General features: G+C 42.3%; 2 protein-coding genes across 9 annotated transcripts; one reads left to right on the top strand and one right to left on the bottom strand.

Annotated features, from left to right (window-relative positions):
- Positions 1 to 4,669: 4,669 nt before the first annotated feature.
- On the top strand, positions 4,670 to 19,978 carry si:zfos-943e10.1 (GRAM domain-containing protein 2B). 7 transcript variants are annotated; one of them, XM_035647996.2, is made up of 13 exons: positions 4,670 to 4,922; positions 13,383 to 13,559; positions 14,607 to 14,670; positions 14,878 to 14,950; positions 15,040 to 15,143; positions 15,241 to 15,339; positions 15,461 to 15,532; positions 15,818 to 15,886; positions 16,008 to 16,104; positions 16,264 to 16,353; positions 16,541 to 16,640; positions 17,152 to 17,259; positions 17,846 to 19,978. In XM_035647996.2, the coding sequence occupies exons 1-13, from the start codon at positions 4,831 to 4,833 to the stop codon at positions 17,862 to 17,864; spliced, it is 1,164 nt and encodes a 387-aa protein (XP_035503889.1). In that variant the 5' UTR covers positions 4,670 to 4,830; the 3' UTR covers positions 17,865 to 19,978. The 7 variants fall into 7 exon arrangements, with proteins under 7 accessions (XP_035503889.1, XP_047192817.1, XP_047192816.1 ...); XM_047336861.1 differs by having other exon boundaries at positions 13,383 to 13,544; XM_047336860.1 differs by having other exon boundaries at positions 13,386 to 13,559.
- Positions 19,979 to 20,602: 624 nt separating this feature from the next.
- On the bottom strand, positions 20,603 to 23,803 carry lim2.2 (lens intrinsic membrane protein 2.2). 2 transcript variants are annotated; one of them, XM_035648002.2, is made up of 5 exons: positions 23,712 to 23,803; positions 22,696 to 22,918; positions 22,202 to 22,342; positions 21,806 to 21,940; positions 20,603 to 21,403 (listed from the first exon to the last, which is right to left on the bottom strand). In XM_035648002.2, the coding sequence occupies exons 2-5, from the start codon at positions 22,871 to 22,873 to the stop codon at positions 21,333 to 21,335; spliced, it is 525 nt and encodes a 174-aa protein (XP_035503895.1). In that variant the 5' UTR covers positions 22,874 to 22,918; positions 23,712 to 23,803; the 3' UTR covers positions 20,603 to 21,332. The 2 variants fall into 2 exon arrangements, with proteins under 2 accessions (XP_035503895.1, XP_035503894.1); XM_035648001.2 differs by lacking the exon at positions 23,712 to 23,803 and adding an exon at positions 23,030 to 23,448.
- Positions 23,804 to 24,175: the final 372 nt, after the last annotated feature.

Below are 24,175 nucleotides of genomic sequence, written 5' to 3' on the forward strand. Positions count from 1 at the left end.
TGCCAAGCCAAATCTACAAAATAGCTTTTAAAAGTGGGCCACGGACAACGTCCTGGTGCAACAGGTAAGATGATATCATTGGTTGGGGGGGAAGTGCCCCCACCCCCTTCGCTGGGCACATTGAATGCAATAGGCTGTTGCTGGGGTGAATCCTTGGTGATGCACTGACCTTTTTGACCCCGCAAACAGCCCACAGATACACTGATGACGGCAGTTTAGGACGGTAAACAGATGTTTTTAAATATCAGTTTCCTACCTTACTGCACTAGATAAATAGATAGATAGATAGATAGATAGATAAATAGATAGATAGATAGATAGATAGATAGATTACTAACTAATGAACTCCTTGAATAAACGACATACATATGTTCAGTACCTTCTCTTTTCCTCGTAAATATCTTACAAAATAAATTATATATGAGTTACTCCCTATTCTTTTTTTTTTTAATTATTACATTTGATACATTTTTGCCTTGATTAATTGCGAAAAGACTACTGGCCGTTAAATATCCTTATTGTAACATGATAGAATATTTTGACAAAATACCTAATTCCCAAATCTTGCAACAATGCAAAGGTCCTAAATATGCTGAGACACAGATTTTCTCCAATTGTCAATCTCGGGAAAATGTGTAGTGTATTTGCTTAGCACTATTACTTAAGGATGCCCAGAGAGCGCATACCTCCACCAAAGCTATAATGCCCTATCTAGCCATGATAAAGAAAGTAAAACAGGTTTCCTGGATCCACTGGTTTATCATGCCCTACCCCTCCACAAAAGTCACACCACACTACTCCAGCGCACTGGGTCAATATTTATTTAGCAGTTGTTTTTTTTATTATTACTTTTTTTTACTAATGGATTTTTAAAAAATATTCCAAAGTTTCAAAAGGTATAAACTTCATGTTTCTAAAAAGATATCATATTTGCAGCTATCGATTGGTTGTAACTGAAACTTTTTGCAAGAAATTTGCAAGAAAATTTCCTATGTAGATAACTCAAAAGACAAAGTTCTGTGGGGATCACTGCATGTAAAAACTTCATATCAGGAGTTTGTCTCCCTCAGCTCCAGCTGATGTGTTACTCATGCCAATCGTGGAAATTTTTCATGTGAGGACACAAAAAGCTCTCTATCTGAGACAAACAGACTATCTCTCTTTCACATTTTAAAATGCCAGCCAGTTGTGTGTTGACATGGCAACACTGTGATTCCATTGGAATTCCCTTCACACAAAGCTTCTTTCCAAACAGGATGTATGGTGTATGTGTACTGCTGAAAGAGGGTTTGAGTTAAAAATCCTTCTTATTTAAATGGACTGTATTTATATAGCACTTTTCTAGTTGTATGGACCACTCAAAGCGCTTTACAGGACAAGTCTGTTAAGTGTCTTGCCCAAGGACACAACAGCATGCGGACTAGGGGAAGCTGTGATCGAACTGCCAACCTTCGGCTTAAGGAACAACCAACTCTACCTCCTGAGCCACAGTGACCCAATCACATTCCAATTGCCCATGTACCTATAAAAATAAAGGATTATTCTGCCTTAACATATTGCTTACTTCAGTCCACCCAGGTGTACAGCCTGTGATGCCATTTTTTAAATCCTGCTTTATAAGCACTTCTATCCACCTGTGCTGTAACGTGCGTGCCTGCAGCTCATGTGTGTCATGGCCAGTTGTTTTTTTCATAACCAAGGTGTTGCTAGCCTCCCAAGGTCAGAGTGTTTACACCAGCAGCTAATAAAAAAGGATCTCTCTGGCGAAACTTTGGCAGCAGGGCCAGTCCTCGAAGCGAAGGGCATCTTCCTTTCTCACTTGCAGAGACGCGTGTTAACCTCTATGATCTATCTATATAGTTTAAATCAAACAGATGTCTGAGGTTGGCAACATCAGAGATAACAGCCCGGCTCTGGTTTCCCGGGATGTAACTGAAAGCATAAATATACATTTTTGTTTTGTTGAACAGGAGACAAACTTCTTTTTAAATATTGTTAATTTCCTAAGTGGCTTTTGCCCACCTTTACCCACCCACCATGATCTTAACATAAAGCTGGTCATTGTTCACCGGCTTATGAAGGACCAAAACAACCATCAATGAAATGTGACAACGTTAACTTTATATCAATAGTTCAGACACTTCACATGTAAACAATAATGAAACATTCAAGATTCAAAACCAAAACATTCAGCGACACCACACATACATACATTCATATACATATACATATATTATCATTTTAAATATTACTTCTACGTCATTTGCATTTAAATCACTTAAAATACAAATATGGACTTCATCCCGGATGTTTAACAACTCATGATTCAGACAGTCAATAATAGCAAAATTGCACATACTACCCTTTTTCCATTATTAATATTTCATGTGAATTCTTTATCTATCTATCTCTCTATCTCTCTCTCTATCTATCTATCTATCTATCTATCTATCTAACTATCTATCCATCCATCTTTGTGGTTGTGAGAATTTTACTGAGGACTTCTATCCAACAGTTTAGGAAATAGAGTTTTTATTCCGCAGTGATTTGAAGTTGATGTAATTTTAAAGTCTCAGTAATATTGACATTGACGTTTCACAATTATGTTTTGTTTTACATGATCCCCTTCTCCATTACAATTTACACATTCAAAAAACTTTCACTTCAGGTTATTGATAAAGTCTGTATGGCCAAGAGATACAACATTTGTCAGATTGAGTATTTGTCTGTAAATTTACTGTACTGTTTGTTTTCATTTTTTCATTTTGGCTGTGGCTCAGGACGTAGAGTCGATCGTCCACTAACCCCGAAGGTTGGTGATTCGATCCCAGCTTCCCCTTGTTTGCATGGCGTTGTGTCCTTGGGCAAGACACCTAAACCTAAATTGCCTGTGACTGCTCATCCGACAGTCAAATTACCTCAAACCAAGTCCTCGACTTTGTCCAATTATTAATCCAGCATTGTCACCGATGCATCAACACAGAACTACCTGTAATTGACTACACTGCATTTACACCCCCTCCTGTTTGCGTCACAAACTTCCTTTCATGAAATGAGATTTCCTCTTCTCTATCTGCTTTGTTTCCCGGCAGAGGTGGCAGAAGGGGAGACTGGGTGCTGGCTCGTGTAGGCCAGATTGTGTGAGGGTGGTGTGTTTGCTGTGTCGTGTGGCAGTACACTGCTTCTTCTGTTCCTGGTGGCATGGCGGTGCCTGAGCTGCCTGGTGAAGGGGGAGGGGGCTTTCAAATGCTAAGATTTGTGTGCATTTCTTTAAACTGCTGCTAAAGACTGTTACACCAAGCCTGTTGGTTGATGAACCACTTTCCTGATGAGAAATCTGCACTTACATTAAAGGAAACTGTGATTTAATGGTAACTCACTAATTTGTCATGATATGACATACAAATATGACATTAGGAATACCATTTGGACAATTACTGTAATCTAATAATATCGTAATTTTCCCTAAGAATGTAATTTCTAAAATATTAGTCAATTGTTAGACAATATTTACAGCCATAAAAACCAAAAAAGTCTATGATCCACATTTTGTATCTTTCATTTTTTATGGAGATCTAGAGGTCAGAGTGCGTTAAAGATTTCCTCCAAACAAAATCCTTAAGGACGCTTCAAGTATTTGCTGAAACTGGTAGCTCAAACCCAAATTTTTACAATAAAAATATTGTCTCAATAAGCTCCACTCTGTAGAGCATATTCCATTCAAACAAAACAAAAAAACACCCTTTGAGCAGTCACAAGTAACACACCAATGTGACTTCGCTGACAGCCTTGTGGCCTTGGTCTGCTGATCATGAAGGAGGTGTGTGACGTCGCAGCAGTGGTTGGAGGTGAGAGACGATGGGCTAAAATGAAGTGTTTCATGCTGTGGCATTAGAATAAAAGCCACCACAAAGTGAGCAACTGACTTGTCTTCTGAGTCACTGGCCTCCCACTCACTTCAAATGGTCATGTGTTTCAATGCCTATTATGATTCATGAGACCAAAGCCTATGGACTAAAGTCATTTCACTTTTAACTTAACGGGTGCTGCCAGCTTCTGTTGTTTCTCAAAGAAAAACACCTTTTAAAACAATAGAATTATTCAATTGTGGTCTAAAAGCCTATAAAGAAAAGTTTATTCATCACGCTCGGGGAAATTCACTTGTCACAGCAGAACAGTATCACACAGGGTAGCAAAAATACAATAAAAAATACAGGAACAAACGGTTTTCAAAAAGCTATGTACATATATACAGAGTGCAAAATGATTGTGCAGTGGGTTGAAAATAATACATATTATTAGTATTATTATTATGAAATATGCATAAATATATATGTATTTAACGGAAATATACTGTACATGGAATGGTACTGAATAAAGAGTATTACATTATTCACCCTCAAGGTCCGTTCCTGATGTTGTTCACACGTGCAGTGTTAAAATTGCACGTAAATTATTGATTACAAGCGCCACACTGACACTATAACAACACACACACCCAACCGACTTGGCTCTCAATGAAGCGACAGCCCAACTTCCATATTTGGTAATGGGCGGGTCCGTGTGGGCCAACTACTCCGGTCTGATTGGAGGACCGGTCTGACATGACCATTTCTCGCAGAGTTGCCGTCGACGCCGATTGGCCGGTTGACTTGGTCCGATTTAAGCTCATTATCCTAAACAGCCGTGGACGACGCGGGGAGGTGGCGCGAGCGGAGGCCACAACAAGAAGAGGACCGACGGCGGTGTTTGTCGTGGAGCGTCGCCGCGACACGAACCGACCACCACCACCACCACCACCACCGCCGCCACTGGCCGAACGAAGGAAGAATGCTCGAAAACAAGAGAGAGCGATTGAAAACCTTCATCCGGAAGATCGACGAGAAGGCCATCGTCCGAATCAAGCACTTCATGAGAGAGAGGTGAGCGGAGTGAGCGTGGCTAGCTTGAACCGCTATCTGCCGGTGAGCATCACCGGGCGGGGTGGAAGCTAACCGGTCGCGTTTTTATTTGCCCCGCAAGATTCTTCTGTGTCACCCCCCCCCCCCCCCCCCCCCCCCCCCCCCCCTTCCTTAGCGTCCCGTTTGACTGAGCATTTGATTTTTACAAACACGAGATAGGTTTGCCGAGATGTACGTACGGCGAGAACACAGCGTGTAGCTAAGAAGCTAGTCAGGATGAAGACCGTGGCATTTAAATTGGCTTTAGCATTAGCCAACCTTGCTAGCACTGACACTCCCACTCATTGACACACTCTTAACACGAAGTGGTCGGCACGAGGCTGCTGGTGACCTGACAATCGTACAATGTTCAATGTCAGACCCAGGTGAAAATGATTTCCAGTGGTATCATGTCCCTCTGCGTGTGATGCATATAAACGTGGAGGTGGGTTGTCAAGTCCGTTATGTCCTGTGTTCTGTCTGTGTGGACAGAGTTTCACCTGTAATCCCCTTTTTTGTTTGTTTTATCATTGAGCTCATTTACCAAGAACATAATGGATGACTCACATTCGCCCTATATGGTGTTGTGTAATGTATGTTGTGTGTGTGTGTCAGTTAGATGGCTTTTCACTTCCAGGCAGTTCTAATTAATAGCATTACACGAAGAAGAGTTCCCATCTGGTTGGTTCTTAATCTTGCCTTTGCATCCATGCGTGTCCACTCGGCATCACTTCCACCTTGACTCCGAGGAAAACACTTGTCACTTCAAATCAGTGCCCTGTACATGTATTACATTCAATCTGTACTCCATATCCCTTATATTGCACATTTTCAATTTATTCTATTTAGTGTCCTGTATATTGCACATACTGTACAGTATTTCCTTTCTATTGCACATTTTCAATTTCTTTGGTTTTTCTATCCCATTTTGCCTTACTCTTACTTTTGCACTATTTACAATCAATTTATTGTATATATTACTTGAATTATTTTTTTGTTTTGTTTGTTTGTTTTGTCCTATTGCACCGTGGGTCCGAGACAAACAGTTTTTCAATTCTCCCATATGTCTGGAACAATATTGCAGGAATTGACAATAAAGTTGACCTGACTTGACCGTGGAGGGTCCATTCCAGTTGAGATCCAGAACAGACGAGGGGACCCCAGACACACATGTCACACACGGGACAAGCACATCTATGATTTCTCAGAAAAGGCTATTTTTAGCTCTCGGATGCACCACAGGTGGTACATGGTGTTATATAAATGCTTCCTGTAGCTCACTGTCAGTATTCCTCGTCCTCGGGAGCGTTGCCTTTCACCGTCCTCCCCATAGATGGCAACGCAAGCGGAGTAAGTGCCCTGCCAATCGGACACAACCTGCTGATTATCAGCATAGCCATGGTGCGTATGGTATGTGGGGCGATTATCTGTTTCCACAACATGCGCACACACACTCAGGGGAGTTGTGGCAGTGTCACGCCTCTGTGAGCGAAGACTCCGACCAAAGTCGTTTCCTACCCTTTCACTTATGGTCTTTTCCTCCTTTTAAGAACTCAAATCTTGCCAGTGATGGGGCAAAATGCCAAATTAAATAAATGTGTTGCAGAGTAACACACTTTAAAGTGAACGTCTATTTGCTAGCTCATAATAAATCGCTCTGTGCATACAGTTTTGCGGGTCACACAGTCAAACCAGAATTGCCTTGTTTAAGTAGGGAAGAACCTGGTTTAGCTGCAAAGTTTGCTGAGATGGAGAAGCCTGGAATAGGCTGGGTGGGGCAGCTTTGCAGGCATCCTGTTCGCTCCAGGAAGATGCTACTAGGACAGACTTTCCCTGCCACTGTGGGCAGTGCAAACCATGTAGGTTTAAATTATGAGAAGTGCTGCAGACGCAGAGGGAAAGCCCAAGTTAGAGGATGGAAAACCACATCTGCAGCACTGTTTATCTCTTAATGAAAGGTTGCACACTAACCAGCTGGTCACAGTGTGGCTTATCTGTTGCCTCTGTCAGGCTAGTGCCAATGACCACTTCTCAGCGTTTGTCACAGAGCCAAGAAAAAAAGAAACGTTACTCTTCTGAGCGGTTTCCCCTTTTCGTATTCACAGTGGCCTGGTGAATTCCACCTAGACACATGAGGCTTTAAGGATGCTTATCGAAAAGTGTGAGTTAAAGCTTGTCAGGGTTCAGCTCAGCTTTGAGGAGCAGGATCATGTTGGGTATGACGCCTTGCTGACAGAATGTTGCCTCACTGTCCATAGACTTGTTAAGTCAGCCTTTTAAATAGTAACCTGGATTTTAATCTAGTCCATGGGAAAGCCTTGGCATCACTGTGTCAAGGTAAAATGCAGGAGGCTGGAGTATCTGGAAAAAATAGCAACAACTAAAAAAATTACTGCAGTGACTGTAGAATAAATACGATCCCTGTTTGTATATAGTACAGAAGCCTACGTTCAGTTTTTAATGATTTTTAAAGTCTGGTGCAATCTTTCAGCCACCACCCCGCCCATCTCCCCTGCTCACATGCCTGGTTGCTGAAAGTACTCTTGAGTTGGCTCAAAGAAAGGCCCTCTCTGTCTTCGTGCCCAGTTAGCACAGAGGAAGTGGAGGGAGATGCTGCATGCACAGGGCCGCATGACTTCCCACTCAAACAGACTCACAAGACCCACTGCACTTGGCACTTTTACACACAGATGCATGCACATACAGTTGTTCTGCAGACTAAGCCCTGACAGGACACCACAGACTGCATGTTCTTTTGCCATGACCACTGGCTCTTCTTGCCCACCCTGACTGCTCTATTGGAAGCTCATAGGAATAAAATTTCCACATTTCCATTGGTTGGATTCCAGAGACTATTAGAAGCGCAGATCTGAACGTGGGGGAATAATTTAAGGGGAAAAGTTCCTGCAAGGTGCAACTCCAAATGTACACATCAAATAAGTGTACATTTTTAAAAACCGCAAGCCTCTGCTTCAAAAAATTGCTAACAAAAATTGAGCTGTCTGTCTCTGTCTGTGCTCTCAGCTGAGAGGTTGTGTCTTGCTGATTGGAGAGTAGACATCTGTTTCAACAAAATATTAGCAAAATAATTGTTCACAATACTGGCGAGGGCCACAATAGACACCCTTTTTGAAAAAACAGTAGTGGCATAAACCACACAGACATTTCTGGGATATATTAATTTACATTTGAATTAATTATCAATATTTCCATTGTGTGCTTTACAGCAAAAACGGTCTAAGACACATTGCATATACACACTTAAACAGGACATTTTGTCGAAGATGTTAGTAAGCTTTGGATAACAGTTGTTGATTGGACAATGAGAAATCAGCAGATCATGTGACAAAAATTATCCACAGCTCCCCAGAAGATGGTGCTCTCCCACTGTTTTTTTTCTGCTAATTTTCAACTAATCTCTGAGATTTCATGGATGTAAAAGTTGTCTTTTTACAGCAGCTGCATTTGTTGTGGGAAAGCTTTGATAGAGGCAGTCTTACCTTAGGGGCACTAGAGCTGCTGACCAACAGGCGTTGAGCTGACGTCAGCAGCAGCAGCAACACGTCAGCAGCCGCAACTCCTGGGATCATCCGAGTACTTTTGTCATAATACTGATGAATGAATTGAGTCATCTTTTATGAACCCAGTGTAGATTTAATGTTCAGTTTGCTGATTAAACTTGTAACAGTATCATCATTGTGGAGAAAAGTGTATGTATGTATGTATGTATATATATATATATATATATATATATATATATGGCGGTTCGATCCCAGCTTCCGCCAGTCCACATGCCGTTGTGTCCTTGGGCAAGACACTTAACCCTAACTTGCCGCGCAGAAAAATGCGCGGTAAATAGCAGCGCTGTATGAATGTGTGAAAGCGATTTGAGTGGTCTATAAGAGCGCTATATATGCTGCCCTGTTTATATCTTAGAAGGCCCTAAATCTCCCTTGCGTTGTAATGTATGTAATTCAGCATGTTTACACTTCCACTTCAACATTCAACAGCAACAATTCGGTTAATTCTTAGCACCACAAATCCTAAATATTCCATTAAGCTGTCGGCAACCGTTTTTGAATGGTCATACTTCAGCGGCAGAGTTCACTGTGGTGATAGGAAGAGTATTTTAAGTAGAAGTGTACTCTGATCTCTCTGTATCAAAGATGTGCATTATGAGAAGTGCCCTTGCACCTCATGACAAGCGTTGTGTAAGTCTTATCTGTAAATAAAATGGGACGTGAGAAATGCAAGTTGGAATTTCTCAGGAAAATCTCTTACAGTATATGTACACGGGCATTGTTGGTTCAATTTGTTGTGCAACATGAATATGTATCGTCATTTTTCCCTCTTGGCAGCATTATGATGCAAATCGGACAGTTTGCATTATAGATTAAGTAATATCTAACTGGCCCAAGTCACAAACCTCTAGGACAACCTCTTAAATGTCAGCTTTTTAAAAATGCTTGATTTAAAATGATGGTTGTGGAACTTTTGTACTTTATGTAAAGAGATTCGAAGTAACTTTGTACAATGAGGAGTATCAGTGTTTAAGGATAAAGCAGGGGCCCATTTCCCTGCTGAACTTTTGGTATCATCAGATGGACTGCAATCCAACACTCACATTTTATATTTTTGGTAAGAATGCGTCCCCTTAACTGTCAGAAGTTCCGCTATCGGGGGCACAAGAACCCTGAGAGGCCACATGACTGTAGCAAGGATCAAACCTGTGCTGTTTTGATTGTGGCAAAGCCTATTTATAACACACTACTCGTCCTGGTGCTCGACGCCAAGAGGTTTACATTGAAAACACGGCGGTATAGAGTGAGCCGTGGTGGCTAAATTAGGACTGATGTCACAAGTGCAGTTGGACGTGAGCTGTGTGATTGAGTTTCCTGGGTGGTTGTGTCATCGGCCTCTTTTCCTTCTTTCCAGTCAAACACAAATGTCCTCATTTGTGATTGACCAATTCACTATTGTGATACAGACTGATCACTCTGACTGCGTTTGAAGCCATCCCTTATTGTCATTGAGAACAGGCTGTTGAAAGCCGTTGTTGGGCCTTTTACACGGAGAACGGCCTGGCAATGGTTTTTCCCAACTCCCTCCACATTTCAACCATCTACTTTCCATTGTTACCCGTTTCCACGACAACCCACCTCCAAAGAGGACAAAGCCTGGGAGGGCATGTTGGGAGTTCTTTCTTTACTCTTTTCACTCTGTTCTTTCTTGTCCTACCTTCCTGCTGTGTATCTCTGGCTCCGTCTTCACGGTGAGCTTATTGACGCCTTGAAACGTTGCAGTGAAACAGACCTTTACACCCTGTGAACGCTCGAGGTCTGAAGTGCAAAGCTTTTGCTGCCTCACTCTGTGATTCAGCTGCCTCAACGACGGCGATTGCAGAAGGCGCGGAGGGAAGTTTTTTGGGGCCATGGAGAAAGGGAAAGGCTTGTTGAACCGACAAGCTTCTGTGGCTGAGTGTCATCATTCTGAGGATCTGGGGAGGTAGGTCGGGCTAATGTAAACAGTGTCTGATGTGAACTGTCTTCGAGAAACAACAGCACTGGCCACATGGTTGTTTTTTTTCACCAAGCTGTGCTTCGAATTAAGTGTTTCATGGTCAACCAAACATTTGGTTGTTGTTTTCTCAACAGATCTTCTTTAAACCCAGGAGTCATTTATGGTCACATCGTTCGCAGCTAATGACCATCAAGTCTCTGCGATAAAGTGATTTGACTGCTCTCCTAAACTTATACTAGAACAAATGCAGATGAAGAAAGTGATTAAACGGTCATGCGTTTCAGTAATCTCTCTTTCACAGTACATGTCATCATGTGACTTTGCTTTTTTGTGTGCTGTAGTTCCCGTCCCCTGAGACAAATTGTCCTTCGTAGCGAGACCAGATAAATAGAACATCCGTTTGAATCCGTTACCGCACAGAATTTTATGGTGGCGGTGAAACTAGCACCGATGTCTTTTTTCGTGTCCTGCCATACAACATAGTGGCGCAATTAGGAAAGTTGGTCAGGGTTCAAGGTCTCTGTCTGACTTAATACTACGCCCATTCCAGGTAGGCCCCCTCCTGCTTCGCAACTGTGGAACAGTCATTAAGAACTACCACTTTTATGGAGTACATCGGTTTGGGTCATGAATTTTTTTTTCACCCATGACGCAACCATCTGTTGACTTTCATTTTACTGTGGTTACTGTCATGCACCTGACCAGATGTCATGGCCTTGAAAAACTTTCAAGGCTATTAGGCAGACTTCACTTCATCACTGTCTTGATTAAAACAGGCTTGATAATCATAGCATGAAATGTAGTTTCCACACAAACGCGTGTTATTGTGGGGATTTTTTTGTCTGCCTCTGGGGGTTACCATGACAGTGACAATATTTCCCGTAACCTCTGCAGTAAACATTATACACAGCAGAATTTGACGAGTGACTACCAGACTTTGTTTGTACTGACATTAACTGCAAAGACGTGAATGAGAGTACAGATACATTTTCCTCGGGTCTGTCTTCACAGTAGTGCAGGGACTTTACAGTGATGATATCAGAAAGTAATATCAATTTTGTAAACTTCCAACATGCGAGGGAAAATTCCAACCCTTGACTCAAGGTTTATGGAGTTTATTTGTGAATGCAGTGCACATCCGAGAGCGCTTGGGGCAAGTTTGTATAGGACGCGGGTTCAACGTGATCTTGTTAATGGTTAATGTTAGTCTTGAGCAAAGACAGGAAGTTGTTGAGAAATTCAAACCGCTCATAACCTTTGAATACTGCCAATATAGTCTGGTTGGTTTAACCTCCCTGGAGATGGGTCAGGTGAGCACACAGGAACACACTTTGTCAACAAGCTTTTATTGTGAAAGTTTTCTCACAACACCAGCCACAGTGGCTCACTTTTACTAGCTGTTAGTTAGTTTACTTAACACGGTAAATAAACCTTAATGACTTTAATGACTCAGGAATAGATCCCATTACACCAACAGGAAGACATCTTTTGAATGTTTTTTTGTTGCCGGTTACTATTAAGTGTACAGGGTAAGCATCTAGGTTAGACTGCATTTCGTGATCTTCTTTTCTTTACTGACCTTTACCCCATTACTCGTGACGATGTGGTGAAACTCCTACTTCACGAATCCATTCTGAACATTGCAGATTTCATCCAGGACTTAATGTTTATTTTTGTGTGATAATCCATGTCACATGTGTCAGACTTTTTACCAGAACTCTTCTTCACACACTGAGACTGAGTTAACCGAAGGACTTTTACGGTTCTGTTTGTTTTTCTTCCATGTTCCAGGTTAGATTATTGCCTGAAGGGAGACGTGGATAATGTACCACTCCTAGATGGGCGAGTCTGAGCTCCTCACTACTGCTTTACTTTCTCTCTCAAACAGAGAGCTGTTTAAAGAAAAGAAAAAAGTCTCTGATCCTGCTTTAACACAACCAGAACAAATCTCAACAAGACAGGATTTTGAAATTAATAATGTTTCAGTGGAAGATTTTGTGTCAAGCCTTGTTCTCTTAAACATGCCTGTGCTTGAGTTGCACTCGTGTGCGTGTCTTTCATGCTCGTTTGGCTCTGGGGGAGTGGTTAAGTTTGACGTCACCCACTACGGAGTGTCACACCATTCTCAACACAAAGTGACTTCCTCATTTACCAGCGCATTCATACAGCAACGGTGTTTTTGTGTTGCAACATCATGCGACGGACCGCTGACTTGAACTAGACCTAAAACTCATCTACCACCACACATTTGGAACATAACGTTTTACGGATGTTGTTTTCATGTTTTTTAATTACATTTTTAACTTCTCAGCTTTTATGGCATGAAGATAGTGTGTAGTTTTTAGTTTAGGTTTTTTTTCTCATTACGGAAAGGAAATGCCTACTGTCAGTAGGTATATGAGCTTACGTTCGTCTAAGAGATTTAAATTTACCAGGTAAGACTGTCGTTGTTGTTGTTGTTTGTCTCTAGTAGTTGGTTCTTTTTTATTAACTTAGGTGGAGACTAAACTCAAACTCTCTCAGGGGCATTTGCTGGGTGGTTGTTGTTGATTTCTTACCCTAAACAACTCTGGCTTTATTGTAATATGTTGTCATCATCAGCCTGTTCAGGTCTTGTGTTAACCATCTATGGTTGAGTTGTTGGTTCACTGTGAAAAGCCTGTGGGTTGGATATGTACTCTGTACTTTATTGCATATGTTTTGATAGAGATGAAGAGTGTCACTGTGTTTTCAGGTGTTTTGATTGTGACTTTTAATATTCACATAGTAATGAAACTGCTTATACTTGTGCTTTGTTACGTGATGTCCCTGCAGTGACACATTTGCATAAGCAAATGAAAAGAGGTTCTCCAGTAAGAAAACTATTTTGCATGTTGCTAAATCCATTCCTTTTTTTCTTCTTATGTTTCTCTCCATGATCAGTAGCTACCCAGTGGAGAGCAGTGGCGGCAAGCTGCCAGACAAAGTGAAGAAAAGCAGGAGTAGCTCCAGCAATGGCAGCATCAAGAAGGCGGAGTCCAGGAAAGCCTTGAGCCTAGAGGCGGCCCAGCTCGAGATCCAGCAACAGCACAAAACCCTCACCAGGCAAGTGGCCATCAGGTAGGAAGACAATATATCAAGATGTTTAAAGAGTTGCGGATAAAAATAATTAAAATAAAAAAATAAAGCCCTTAAGATTGAATACATAATACATGCATTTAACACATAATACAATACTTCTGACTTTTTCCTCTCTCAAATCACTTAAAAACACGTAGGTTGTAGCGGAGACTGGCATCTATTCTGAATATGTATCACAAGACCCGACCTGGCTCTCAGCTGTTGTTCAGTCGTGACACACGCACATGACTGCACAGCCGCTGTAGGCTTACTGTTTCCTCACATGATGTGTGGAACAGATTGGTGATATTTGCCCGGGTGAAGAGAGCTCTCTTCGTCCCTGTTGCTGCCTACGTGTCGGCGTGAACACCCAGCTATTTTCAGCATACATTCATTTTTTGAACAGTATTTTCAAAAATGGGCATTGTGGATTGTGTTCCTCGTCACTTGAGTGGATTCTGGCTCCCACTCAAGACAACTGCCACGGATTTCAGCGAAAACCTGATTGCAAAATAAATACAGAGCTGATATGGAGATATGGAACATTAATTGTGTCCTGTCAAAATCATTGCGATGTAGACACCTTGTGCAAAATAAAAAGATTGTGGGACAATAGGACCCGTAGTGCCAGAACTTAAGATATATACATTTTTTGGTTAAAATACATCACAACTCCATATTAATTAGTTTTTAGGGTCAGACAGGTATGATACGCTGGGCTGGCCTGGCTGCTTTGAAGCTTCAACCGTTGCCATGGTTATTAACGTACAAATCAGTATTTAACCTCAGGTTATGTCAGGCTGTTCCATCCGCAGACCACTGACTGATACGTTTTGCAAAACATTTCCATTTACTTTAACATTCAACTATTTTCTCAAGTAACTGAAGCTGATTCGAGTTTTACCACATGACAGTGATGAATATGCGTATCATCAACCACACTGAAGCGTGCAATCATGTTGTCTCCGTGTCACCTCACATTAACACTACCCCCCTGAAACCACAGACTTCTTTTAAACAGACGGCTCTGCCTTCTTGTCTCTGCAGATCACAGACGTTCGATGTTGACAACAGAGGCTTCGAGAAGACGGAAGGCACAAGCACACTAAGTGTAAGTTCACTGTAACGTTTGATTTTAACGTTTGAAGAAATGGATTGCAGACCTGTGTGGTACTGTGAATGGGTGTGTGGCCTCAAATTAGACGAGAGCATTTATTGAACGTTGCTCTTGAGCCAAGAAAGCCTGTTATTTTTGAATTGCCAAAAAAATTGCATCATCTAAAATTTAATGTTCATCCATTTGTATTGTTTTTTTTAGAGTTTCATAAAGCACAACAAGACATTCCACAAGTTGTTTCCACACATTCCTGAGAGTGAAGACTTGTTACATGGTAGGTAAACAAAAGTGAGAAACTAAATCAATGCCTTAGTTTTATACGGATCATTCATTCCTTCACTAAGTGGTCCCCTCCTCTCCCAGCATACATCTGTGCCCTGCAAAAGGAAGTGCCCTACCATGGTCGGCTGTACGTCACGGACACCCATGCCTGTTTCTACTCCTCAGTCTTACTCAAGGACACTAAGGTAAACAGCCTCAGCCGCGTCCCTTCATCCCCTTGTGGCCTAATGTTTGATCCAACTGGTTTCTAAGTTCGACATTTTCTGCATGTGCCTCTTGCAGGTAGTGATTCCAGTTTCCTGCATTTGCATAGTGAAGAAGCAGAACACCGCTCTGCTGGTGCCCAACGCCTTGTCGATCCGCACTACAGATGGAGACAAGGTAGGTCTCTCACGTCCAGCCTCACACAGCCATTAAATAACACTCTTGGGCCTCACTCAACCACATAGCGGAGCTAATATTCCCTTTTTGTTTTTCTGTTCTTTTTCCTCTTATTGTTCAGTACCTGTTTGTGTCACTGCGGAACAGAGAATCTTGTTATCAGCTGCTGCGTTCAGTCTGTCCTCAGATAGAGGTGAGTGGTTCTGTTCAAATGATGGACACAAGGTTCTGAAAGGTTCAAAACTACTGAAAATGATGAGAATGTTGTAAACCAAAATAATACGTGCCAATCACACAATGATGTTGTAACTCTGTTAAATCTCATTCATATTTTACCTAAATGCACAGTTTCAGAGCATACAGATTATACAATCAATTTATGAAAAATATCAGGATAATAATAACAATGACGTCATGTAAAGTATAACTTTGGTAAAATTAAATTTGGATACTCATGGTCTAAATAATTCTGTTACAGGTTGGGAGCACAAATAGTAGCCCGATCTTCTCCTCAGCCGAGACCAGCTTTGATAAGAGCAAACTTGTGGTAAGCGACCTGTACTCTATCTTGAAGATATGCTTGAATCGAGGGTTCAAATTTGTTTGCCTTTTGTCTAAACAAATTTTATTTGACTCAGTTAGAAAATGTTCCTTTTGTCTCTGGACAGAACTCCAGCCAGTCCAGCTTGGACGACAGCTTCGACCAGTTCGATGGCTCCGAGTCTCATTCTTTACCTGAGCAGCCTCTGCATGAGCCATTTAGAGGTGAGAGGTCAACACCGATGTCCTCAATCCTTTGTTATATCTACATGTTCAGCAGCAATATTAAACGTGACATGTACCTAGAGAAATGAGTTGTTCTCTCAACTGACAGCAGCCATGAATATAATCTAATTTTGTTTTGGTGCGTCTCTTCTTCTGCAGAGGCTGTGCCTAATGGAAATGTCCCTGCATTCAGGAGCAGGCACATACAACAGACTGATAGTTCATCTTCAGAGGAGCTGTCAGTGTCAGGTAACACGCACGCACGCACGCTCCCACACACACACACACGGGGTTGCCATTTAACATTAATAACCAGCTAAATTCTGGAAATCTTTAGGTACTTGGTGACTCTGGTATAAAGTGGTATGTGTTTGCTCTGTCGGTAAAAACTCACTCTGATATTCATACTACGTTTCCATTTCTTTTCCCGGTTCAGGTGGATCGTGGGTTTGGAATGTGACGGAAAAGGCCAAGTCCCTGCTGGTTCAGAGAGAGGCCAGCACCCTCAACACTCTACTCTTCATCTACTTGATTTTGTGAGTAGCACCTCCTTCATCTAGTCTTTTTTTCTTCATCGTATGATCCAGCGCCTTATCTTCCTGCGTGCTGATCTGAATCGGCTTCTCGCTCGGTCACGCTCTTTCCAGGAAAAGGCTAGGAATTTCACAAACCAGTACTGGTAGTTACTCAATACGTGATCTTGCTGGGTTTCATTCCTTAATAGAAAATTGCCAAAGTTTCCAAGTTTAACATAAGAAGATTACCAACCTTCCCTCAGAATTGTATTACTTTCACCCAATAAAATTAAGCGAAAGGCATTTTTATACATTTACAATAAGTTGGCCTCCAGCCGGAGGGCTGTAAACTTTATTGGCAGTGCAGTTCATTGATAAGGTGTGACATGCAGTGTTAGCCGGCAGTAAAAGGTCCATAAAAGGTAAAGGTGTTAATCAGATATTTAGCTGCTCTAAGCTGATATTAATAAGCTTTGTCATCATACGAAAAAGGGCAATAAATGTGACTTGTCTTGTGTTTTGTATATTTCAGAGTTGTACTGCTGCTGCTGTCTTCAGGCTACATTGGTTTGCGTATCGTGGCTCTGGAGGAACAGCTGACGTCCCTCGGAGCTTTACCTGAGTTCACTTTACAGAGCCGGTGAGGCATATTTCTCTTTTATTCTTCTCTGTTCTCTGACCACAATCTCGGATAAAACACCCAGTTTAATGAAGCGCTTGTTAAAGAGAATAAAATGTTGGAGTTGGCAGTTCATATAGTATTTACCAGAAATGCTGCCCCACAGCTCCACCGTACCATTAAAAACAAACTAGAAGAGGTTGGCTTTCACAAACAAAAGAATAGTGTGCTTTTTATAGGTGCTGTCAATCATCCTGACATGTAATTAGAAATGTTTTGAGGAACCAGAAGAGTGCAACATGCACATCCATTTTTTAGTGTAAAAGTGGTTATGAGGTTTGATTTTTAACAGGAGAGCTGCAAAAAAAGCAGGAATTGTTGTTAAATTTATTTGCAGACCTACGATTAATAATTAAAGTAATATTCCTTTTGCTCTATTACGTAATTGACTCTGTAGTCTGGAAGGAAACTGGGGGAAATGAATACCTGTAAAAGGTGTAGCCTTGTTCCAGAGTTACATAACTACCTGCCGATTGTTAGGTGTGTATTTAGTTTACAGTTGATTTGTCACTCAACTGTTTTTTTTTTCGTTTTCGTTTTCTTCTAGGTACCGCCAAGACACATAACACTCGCTGACTGAAGGAGAGATTGGTTGACTCTTGACTGGAGGATTATTTCGGCCTCTCCTCAGCAGGGACCCAGCGGGAGAACGCAAATGTACTGGGACTACTCCAATGTGGCCCGTGCTCGAGGAAGAGTGGCCGACCTGTGCAATTTCAGACACAACTTGATAAGTTGAAGGGCTATAACTTCCTCCTGGTGCAGTAGAAAAACAAAGGACATGCCACAACTTGAGTCTCACAGGGCTGAGCCCAAACGCATGCGCACGCTGCCTGGCTGCAGCGTGTCCATCATTCAAACCAAAGCCGAGCGGTTGCAGTTCAGCGAGGTGCCGCGCGATGCCAAGTCGAGGTGGCACGTTCGTGACTGCAGCTGTTCCAGATCTGTGAACTTGTGCTATACACCGTGGTCCCCTCCTCCCTGAGCATGCAGTCTGAACAGGGCTATACCAGTCAGCATAAGCCTGTTGTGTTGCTCTAGTTTTGCACCTCAACAAAGGAGACGTAGTGCTATGCGTAGCCAAAGATGCACACAACTATTGCATGAGTGCACAGGGAGATGACTTGATTTTCTGTTTCTTATTAACCCTTCCGTCTATCGGCAGTTATAATGAACCCGTCTCTCTGTTGGAATTCAGTGACCTTTCGGTACCTCTCCCCTGCAAATGGCTCTTATGGTCATTTATCAGCTGTGGGTTGAAATGATGATGGCTGAAATGGCTCATTCAGATCAGCCCGCGGAGGCCTGATGCTCTTCCTGATGGTCTTCTCCTTTCTCTCTTTCACCAATCAGCAATGATTGCAGTATTACTTTCCTCATCTTTGGCATGATTTAAATGTATTTAATGATCAATGCTGAGAGGTTCTTCTTTGTCCAGTCTCCGCTGGACGAACGCATCATCAATGCACAAATATTTACTACAGTAGGCCACGAGGAGGTCGTCTCAGATGCAACGTGTTTGTGTTTTTGTGTACGACTTTTCTATGACATTGGTCTTTAAACGTAGACTTGAGGTGTCTGTTTGTGTACTGTCTTACCAGGACGAAACAACCACGTCGTGTGTTACGGCCTCTTGAAGACCAAGTGGCATTTCTCGAGTTTTCAGGTTATTTAAAAGTAGCACCGATTATTTATTTCTAACGTTCACGCGTGTCTGCAATATCGACACTTGACTGACTTGACACTTGCTGTAAAGTTTTCATCAGCAAAAAAGTGAGTGGTCCCTGAAAAGAAAATTTCAATATGCAACAAATGATTATTATGCATGGCAAAGTGTAATTTTTCTGTGTGCTGGTTTTTAAGTGGAGCTCAATGTTGAAATTGATTATGAAGAAACAATGATGAAAAATAACAAAACAAGTGAAAGGAAACGGCTCAAGCGAGCGAGCGCACTTTAAACTAATGTGTTGTGCCTGTCACAACTCATGACACCGTGTTCGGATGGAGAAGAAAAGGCGAAGCTGGCGTTCTGTGGTATCTGACGGTGCTAAGACCTTTTTTTTTAAAAATAGTTTTCACTCAGGGGTGGTGGGCAGTACCTGCCAAGTGCTTTTAAGTCCTCATCTTTTCCTTTGCCATGTCACATGCTGTAGGCTTTGGTGGTTTTCCCAAATGTCTCTTTGAGAAACAAACACTTTATTTCATTGAGATTTGACTTAACTAGTCAAATCCCCCCCCCCCCCCCCCGCTTTAATGACTAAAATGCATATCTGCACCACATTTCAATGATTTTACACCACCCTTGTTGTGGATGGTCTTCTTGCCGAGGTGTAGCAGGGTGGGTGTGCTTTCACTACATCCCGTTACACGAGTCGCATCAATAATAATTTTTTAAGGTTTATTGTCATCATGCCATATTGAGTACTGTCAGTTCTTATATCCCCCCACCAGGGGGCAACACACATCCACTCTCCTCATGGGCTCAATGCACGAATTTCATTGAGGGCAGTGTCTGTGCGGTTTTGCACTATTCAAAGTGTTGTAAATAATTTTGTATCGGTTGTTTATGTCCTTAATTCTATTATGGTCCTATAAATATTTATTTGCTTTGTGTGATTCAAAGTAGTCTCTGTGAGATGACTTTGTTATTGTTGAAAATAAATCAAATGTTGCAAAAATACATAATCTTCTGTGTATTTGCAATTGTTCTATTCCTATATACGGGAGAGTATTAGGGCCAGGCATAAGGAAAAGAAAAATGAGGGGGAAGATTTTTTGTTACGTATATTTCGAGAAAAAAGTTGAAATACTATTTCGAGAATAATAAATTGAAAATTGTGACCCCGAAGCATTTTTCAGCAGCACCAAACAATCGGATGTTTATATTTTTGCTCGCTAACGATAGCTGCTAACCAAGTTGTAAAAATGCGATATTATTATTATTGACAGCTGAATCTGGAAAAAAACGATGCGGGACAACAGGTGTTTGCGTGACTTTATTCTCGAAATGTGAAATAAATAAAATCTTGCCCCTAATTTTTTTTCTTATGCCTGGCCCTTATACTCTTCCCTACCTATAAGACTTTATTGTTGGGAAATAAACTTGATCGACCATGGTCCAAGTGACACGTGAGTTTAGAGCCACTTGCATCTCTCACTGTGTGTTTTGGAATTAAGAGATTTTCTCCCAGTCCATGTAGACAAAGCAACTGATTGTTGAACTGTTGACATCGGGGCGGGGGGGGGGGGGGGGGGGGATGCAATTTCTGCAAAGTTTTTACAGTTGACATTGTCCACAGTTGGACCGAAGTCTGTTTGTTTTTGAATACCAAAATTAAATCATTACGGTTGCATTATTACCTCTAAGAATTCTGTTCTCCAGTTATTAGGATATTTATTGGAAAATCTAAAGGAAAACTGACTAGATCGGTTTCAGGAAAATGTTTTGCCTCATCTGAAAAGCTTTTTGTTTTCACAAGTAAAGAAGTAAGTGATGTCACTCTTATGTCAGAAAAGATTTCATCCAACATCAGCATTGTGTGTTTTCCCACCGTGACGCGGCTGAAGAGCACCATCTAGTGGAGAATCTCTTATTACAGAAACAGGGAAAATGTCACTTCATTTAGAGTGGATATTCAAATTCTGATCCCTGTGCCACCTTAAAGCCCTCACCAACCAAGAGATATTCCAGAAGGTCCTTGGATGTTCTAGCAAGAACAGTGATGGTTCATGTGTCGTCTCATTCGGTGGAATTTAAAGCATTGTGACGAAATTCTGACTGTATATCTAGAGACAGTAATAGATTATTTTAGATGGAAGTTTTTTTTAATCGACATGAGAACCGCTGATCTGCCAATAACCAAAAGCACAAGGGGTCAGATATTTTCTAAATGTCAAAATAAAAGATGGTGATAGTTTGTCAGTGAAGCCACACAGGAGTTTTATGATTTCAGTTTATTCCATTGTAGGCATGAAGTCAACAGCAGCTTCCATGGCGACCGTCCTCGGAGCTTATTGGTGTGTGTTCATCTCGCTCAGCTGTCCGGGTTATTAGAAGGAGCGGGTTCTGCAGTGGTCCTCTGGTAAGCACAGAGCTGAAACATGCCTAAAGGAAAGTAACAAAAGTTTTCATTTTCATAAAACTGCACATTAATCCCCAAATCTGAAAAAGTTGAATTCTAATTCCTAAAAGATAAATGCATACAAAGACAAGAAAGAGAAAGCTCACTAGGAGAATGGATTGTTGGAGCTTTGTCTCTCTGTTTGTGTGTGTGTGTGTGTGTGTGTGTGTGTGTGTGTGTGTGTGTGTGTGTGTGTGTGTGTGTGTGTGTGTGTGTGTGTGTGTGTGTGTGTGTGTGTGTGTGTGTGTGTGTGTGTGTGTGTGTGTGTGTGTTCACTTGCAGGAGGGCAACAACAAGTTTTGTAATTTCTTACCTTCTACCTTTTCCAGGTTGCTGGAAAGTAGTTGCAGCTCAAAATAAATAAATACGATTAAATAAATAAATACCTGCTGCAAAAGCCAGAATGATGGCCACCCAGCCAATGATGTAGGACCAGGAAAAGCGCCAGTCCAAGAAGCGTTTGCCAAAGAAAGTGACAGTCACTCCGGTGTAAATTGCCAAAGCCAGCAGGGCGAGGAAACCTGACAGTAGCAGGGTGGAAACATGAGTTAAGATATTAAAAAGAGAAAATAAAATTTCCTGTGATTCCTCTCTGTATGTAATTTGTTCCTGACAGCCAGGCTAAACTCTGTAACACAAATATGAACCAAAAAACCCCCATAAAGATCGTCTGGAGAAAGTAGATGAAACACTCTGCATGTAAGAGTCGAATTGTGAGTTCTGCAGGATGAATCTAATAATCTCTCCAACCCCCAGGTCACCCGGGGCGATCTGAGCGTTACCTGACAGGACCAGGGCGATGCCGCCCGTGCGGACCCTCTTGTTCTTGGTGCCGTTGGTGAAGGCGCTGAGGCCGAGCACCACGCCGGCGAAACAGCTCAGCACTGCCAGCAGCATGAAGGCCCGGGTGGCATCCCAGAAGGCTGGAGACAGACAGGCAGGGAGCACATGAACACATTTACACATATGTCTATACCTTTACATAAATATTGAATTGACAGTAATATTACTTTCAATTTTCACCATGGCGTTAATTTGTCATTTTGCCAGAATGAACCTTCCTCATACTCACAACGGGAGAATACGCAACAAAGATTTCTGATATATTTATTGTCTGCTGAGCCCCTCAATCTGCTCTTCTCTTTTTATTTTATTCACGTCACTAGTAAATCCATCTGCATAAAAGGTGTCACATGTTTTGTGTCACAAGCCATCCGCTCAACCCATCAAAAAGAGGCATCTCAGGGTCTCTTCCTTCTCCCCGGGGTCTACTCACCTACAGTGATGGTGTGGGCATGGCATTTGTGGTTTATGCAGAACCGCCACAGCCCCTGGTTGGCCAAGCTCCCCGAGTATCGATACTGCATCCAGAAGTCTGTCGCCGTCGAGACGATGAGAAGCACGAGGGCGGCCACGCCGCAGAGCGTGCCTCCTCCCGCTAAAGTGTACAGCATCGTGCAGAAGCTGGGGGAACCACTGTCCTCCTAAACACTCGGCGACTGGACGGAGCGCACGCACAGAGAGAGAGAGAGAGAGATAGGACAAAGAGGTCAGAGTTCAAAGTCAACGATTTGAATTTCTGTGCGAGTTCCCAAATCACGTCATACTACCGTCTCGGTATTCCTCTGCTAATCGTGCAGTTCAGTTATTTCAGAGAGGAGAGGTCAGTACGTGCCAGAACTTCCAGAATGAACTTCTTGACTGTGCCACAGGCCAAAGAACAAAGGGCGCACGGGGTCATTCTTTAAACGCTGTTAAATTGGCCGTAGCCAGCAAAGCACTTGAGCCAAACCGCCGCGCCACAATGAGCTTGCCTATCTGGCAGTTCGCAGCCATTGTTCACCACTAATTCCCCTGCGGGCACCGCGAACTAATCTTCCAACACTGAACAACTGAACCGTCAGCACTGTCACACTGTCGCTCGGCCAGCAGAGCGCTGATTTCATACACAGGGTTTCACACCTCCAAGTGGAAAACCCCCTAAACTTTTTAAAGCACATCCAAAGAAAATTTTCAAAAAGAAATACATCTCCATCGTGAATGTGACGTGACAATATTGCTGTCAATTTTTCCTGTCAAGCGAAAGAAGACGACCCGTGTCTGAGGCCGAGTTGGTTAGTTCCCCCCTGTGAGAGAAGCACAGACACTGTAGATCTTCCACATCAACTCTTCTTTGCCTTCGCAGTTGTTATTGGCCAACAGGAAGGGAAAAAAGCAGTGTCTTCCTGGAATTGCAGTAAATACAGATCCTGTATATTTCCCAGTTGTTGACTTTTGTTTTCATCCTGATACCTCTGTGCCGGCCGGTGTCTCTCCAGGGTTGCTGGCGGTATCAGTGTGCGTATCCTTTTTAAGCCCTGAACCCCTGGCTCTCATTGTTCCCCTTCACAAAAGAGGGAATGATCGAGCGCAGCATGTGAGTGATGGTTAAATCCCCCCCTCTTGCTCACTCTTCTGTGGTCCACCCATATCCCACCCCAAATATGCCATCACACTCTCTAAACTCTTGCTCCTGGACACTCCATCACTTTTTTGTCTCTTGCATGACCGTCTTTCCTCATCCCTCCATTTCTTTCTTCTTATTGTCTCCACGTCCTCTCACACGTACTTTAATCAGATTACCTGGCAGACAGATTTTTTCTTTCTGTGAGTGGCCCATGACCATGTCCGTCCCCCCCCCCCCCCTCCCTCTCACAGTTTAGCCATGCCAGCGATGCGAGTGTGCAGCGCAGGCGTTGGCAGTCCTCCTATAGATT

The sequence above is a fragment of the Scophthalmus maximus genome, chromosome 13 (assembly GCF_022379125.1).
Source record: "Scophthalmus maximus strain ysfricsl-2021 chromosome 13, ASM2237912v1, whole genome shotgun sequence".
Lineage (NCBI taxonomy): Eukaryota > Metazoa > Chordata > Actinopteri > Pleuronectiformes > Scophthalmidae > Scophthalmus > Scophthalmus maximus.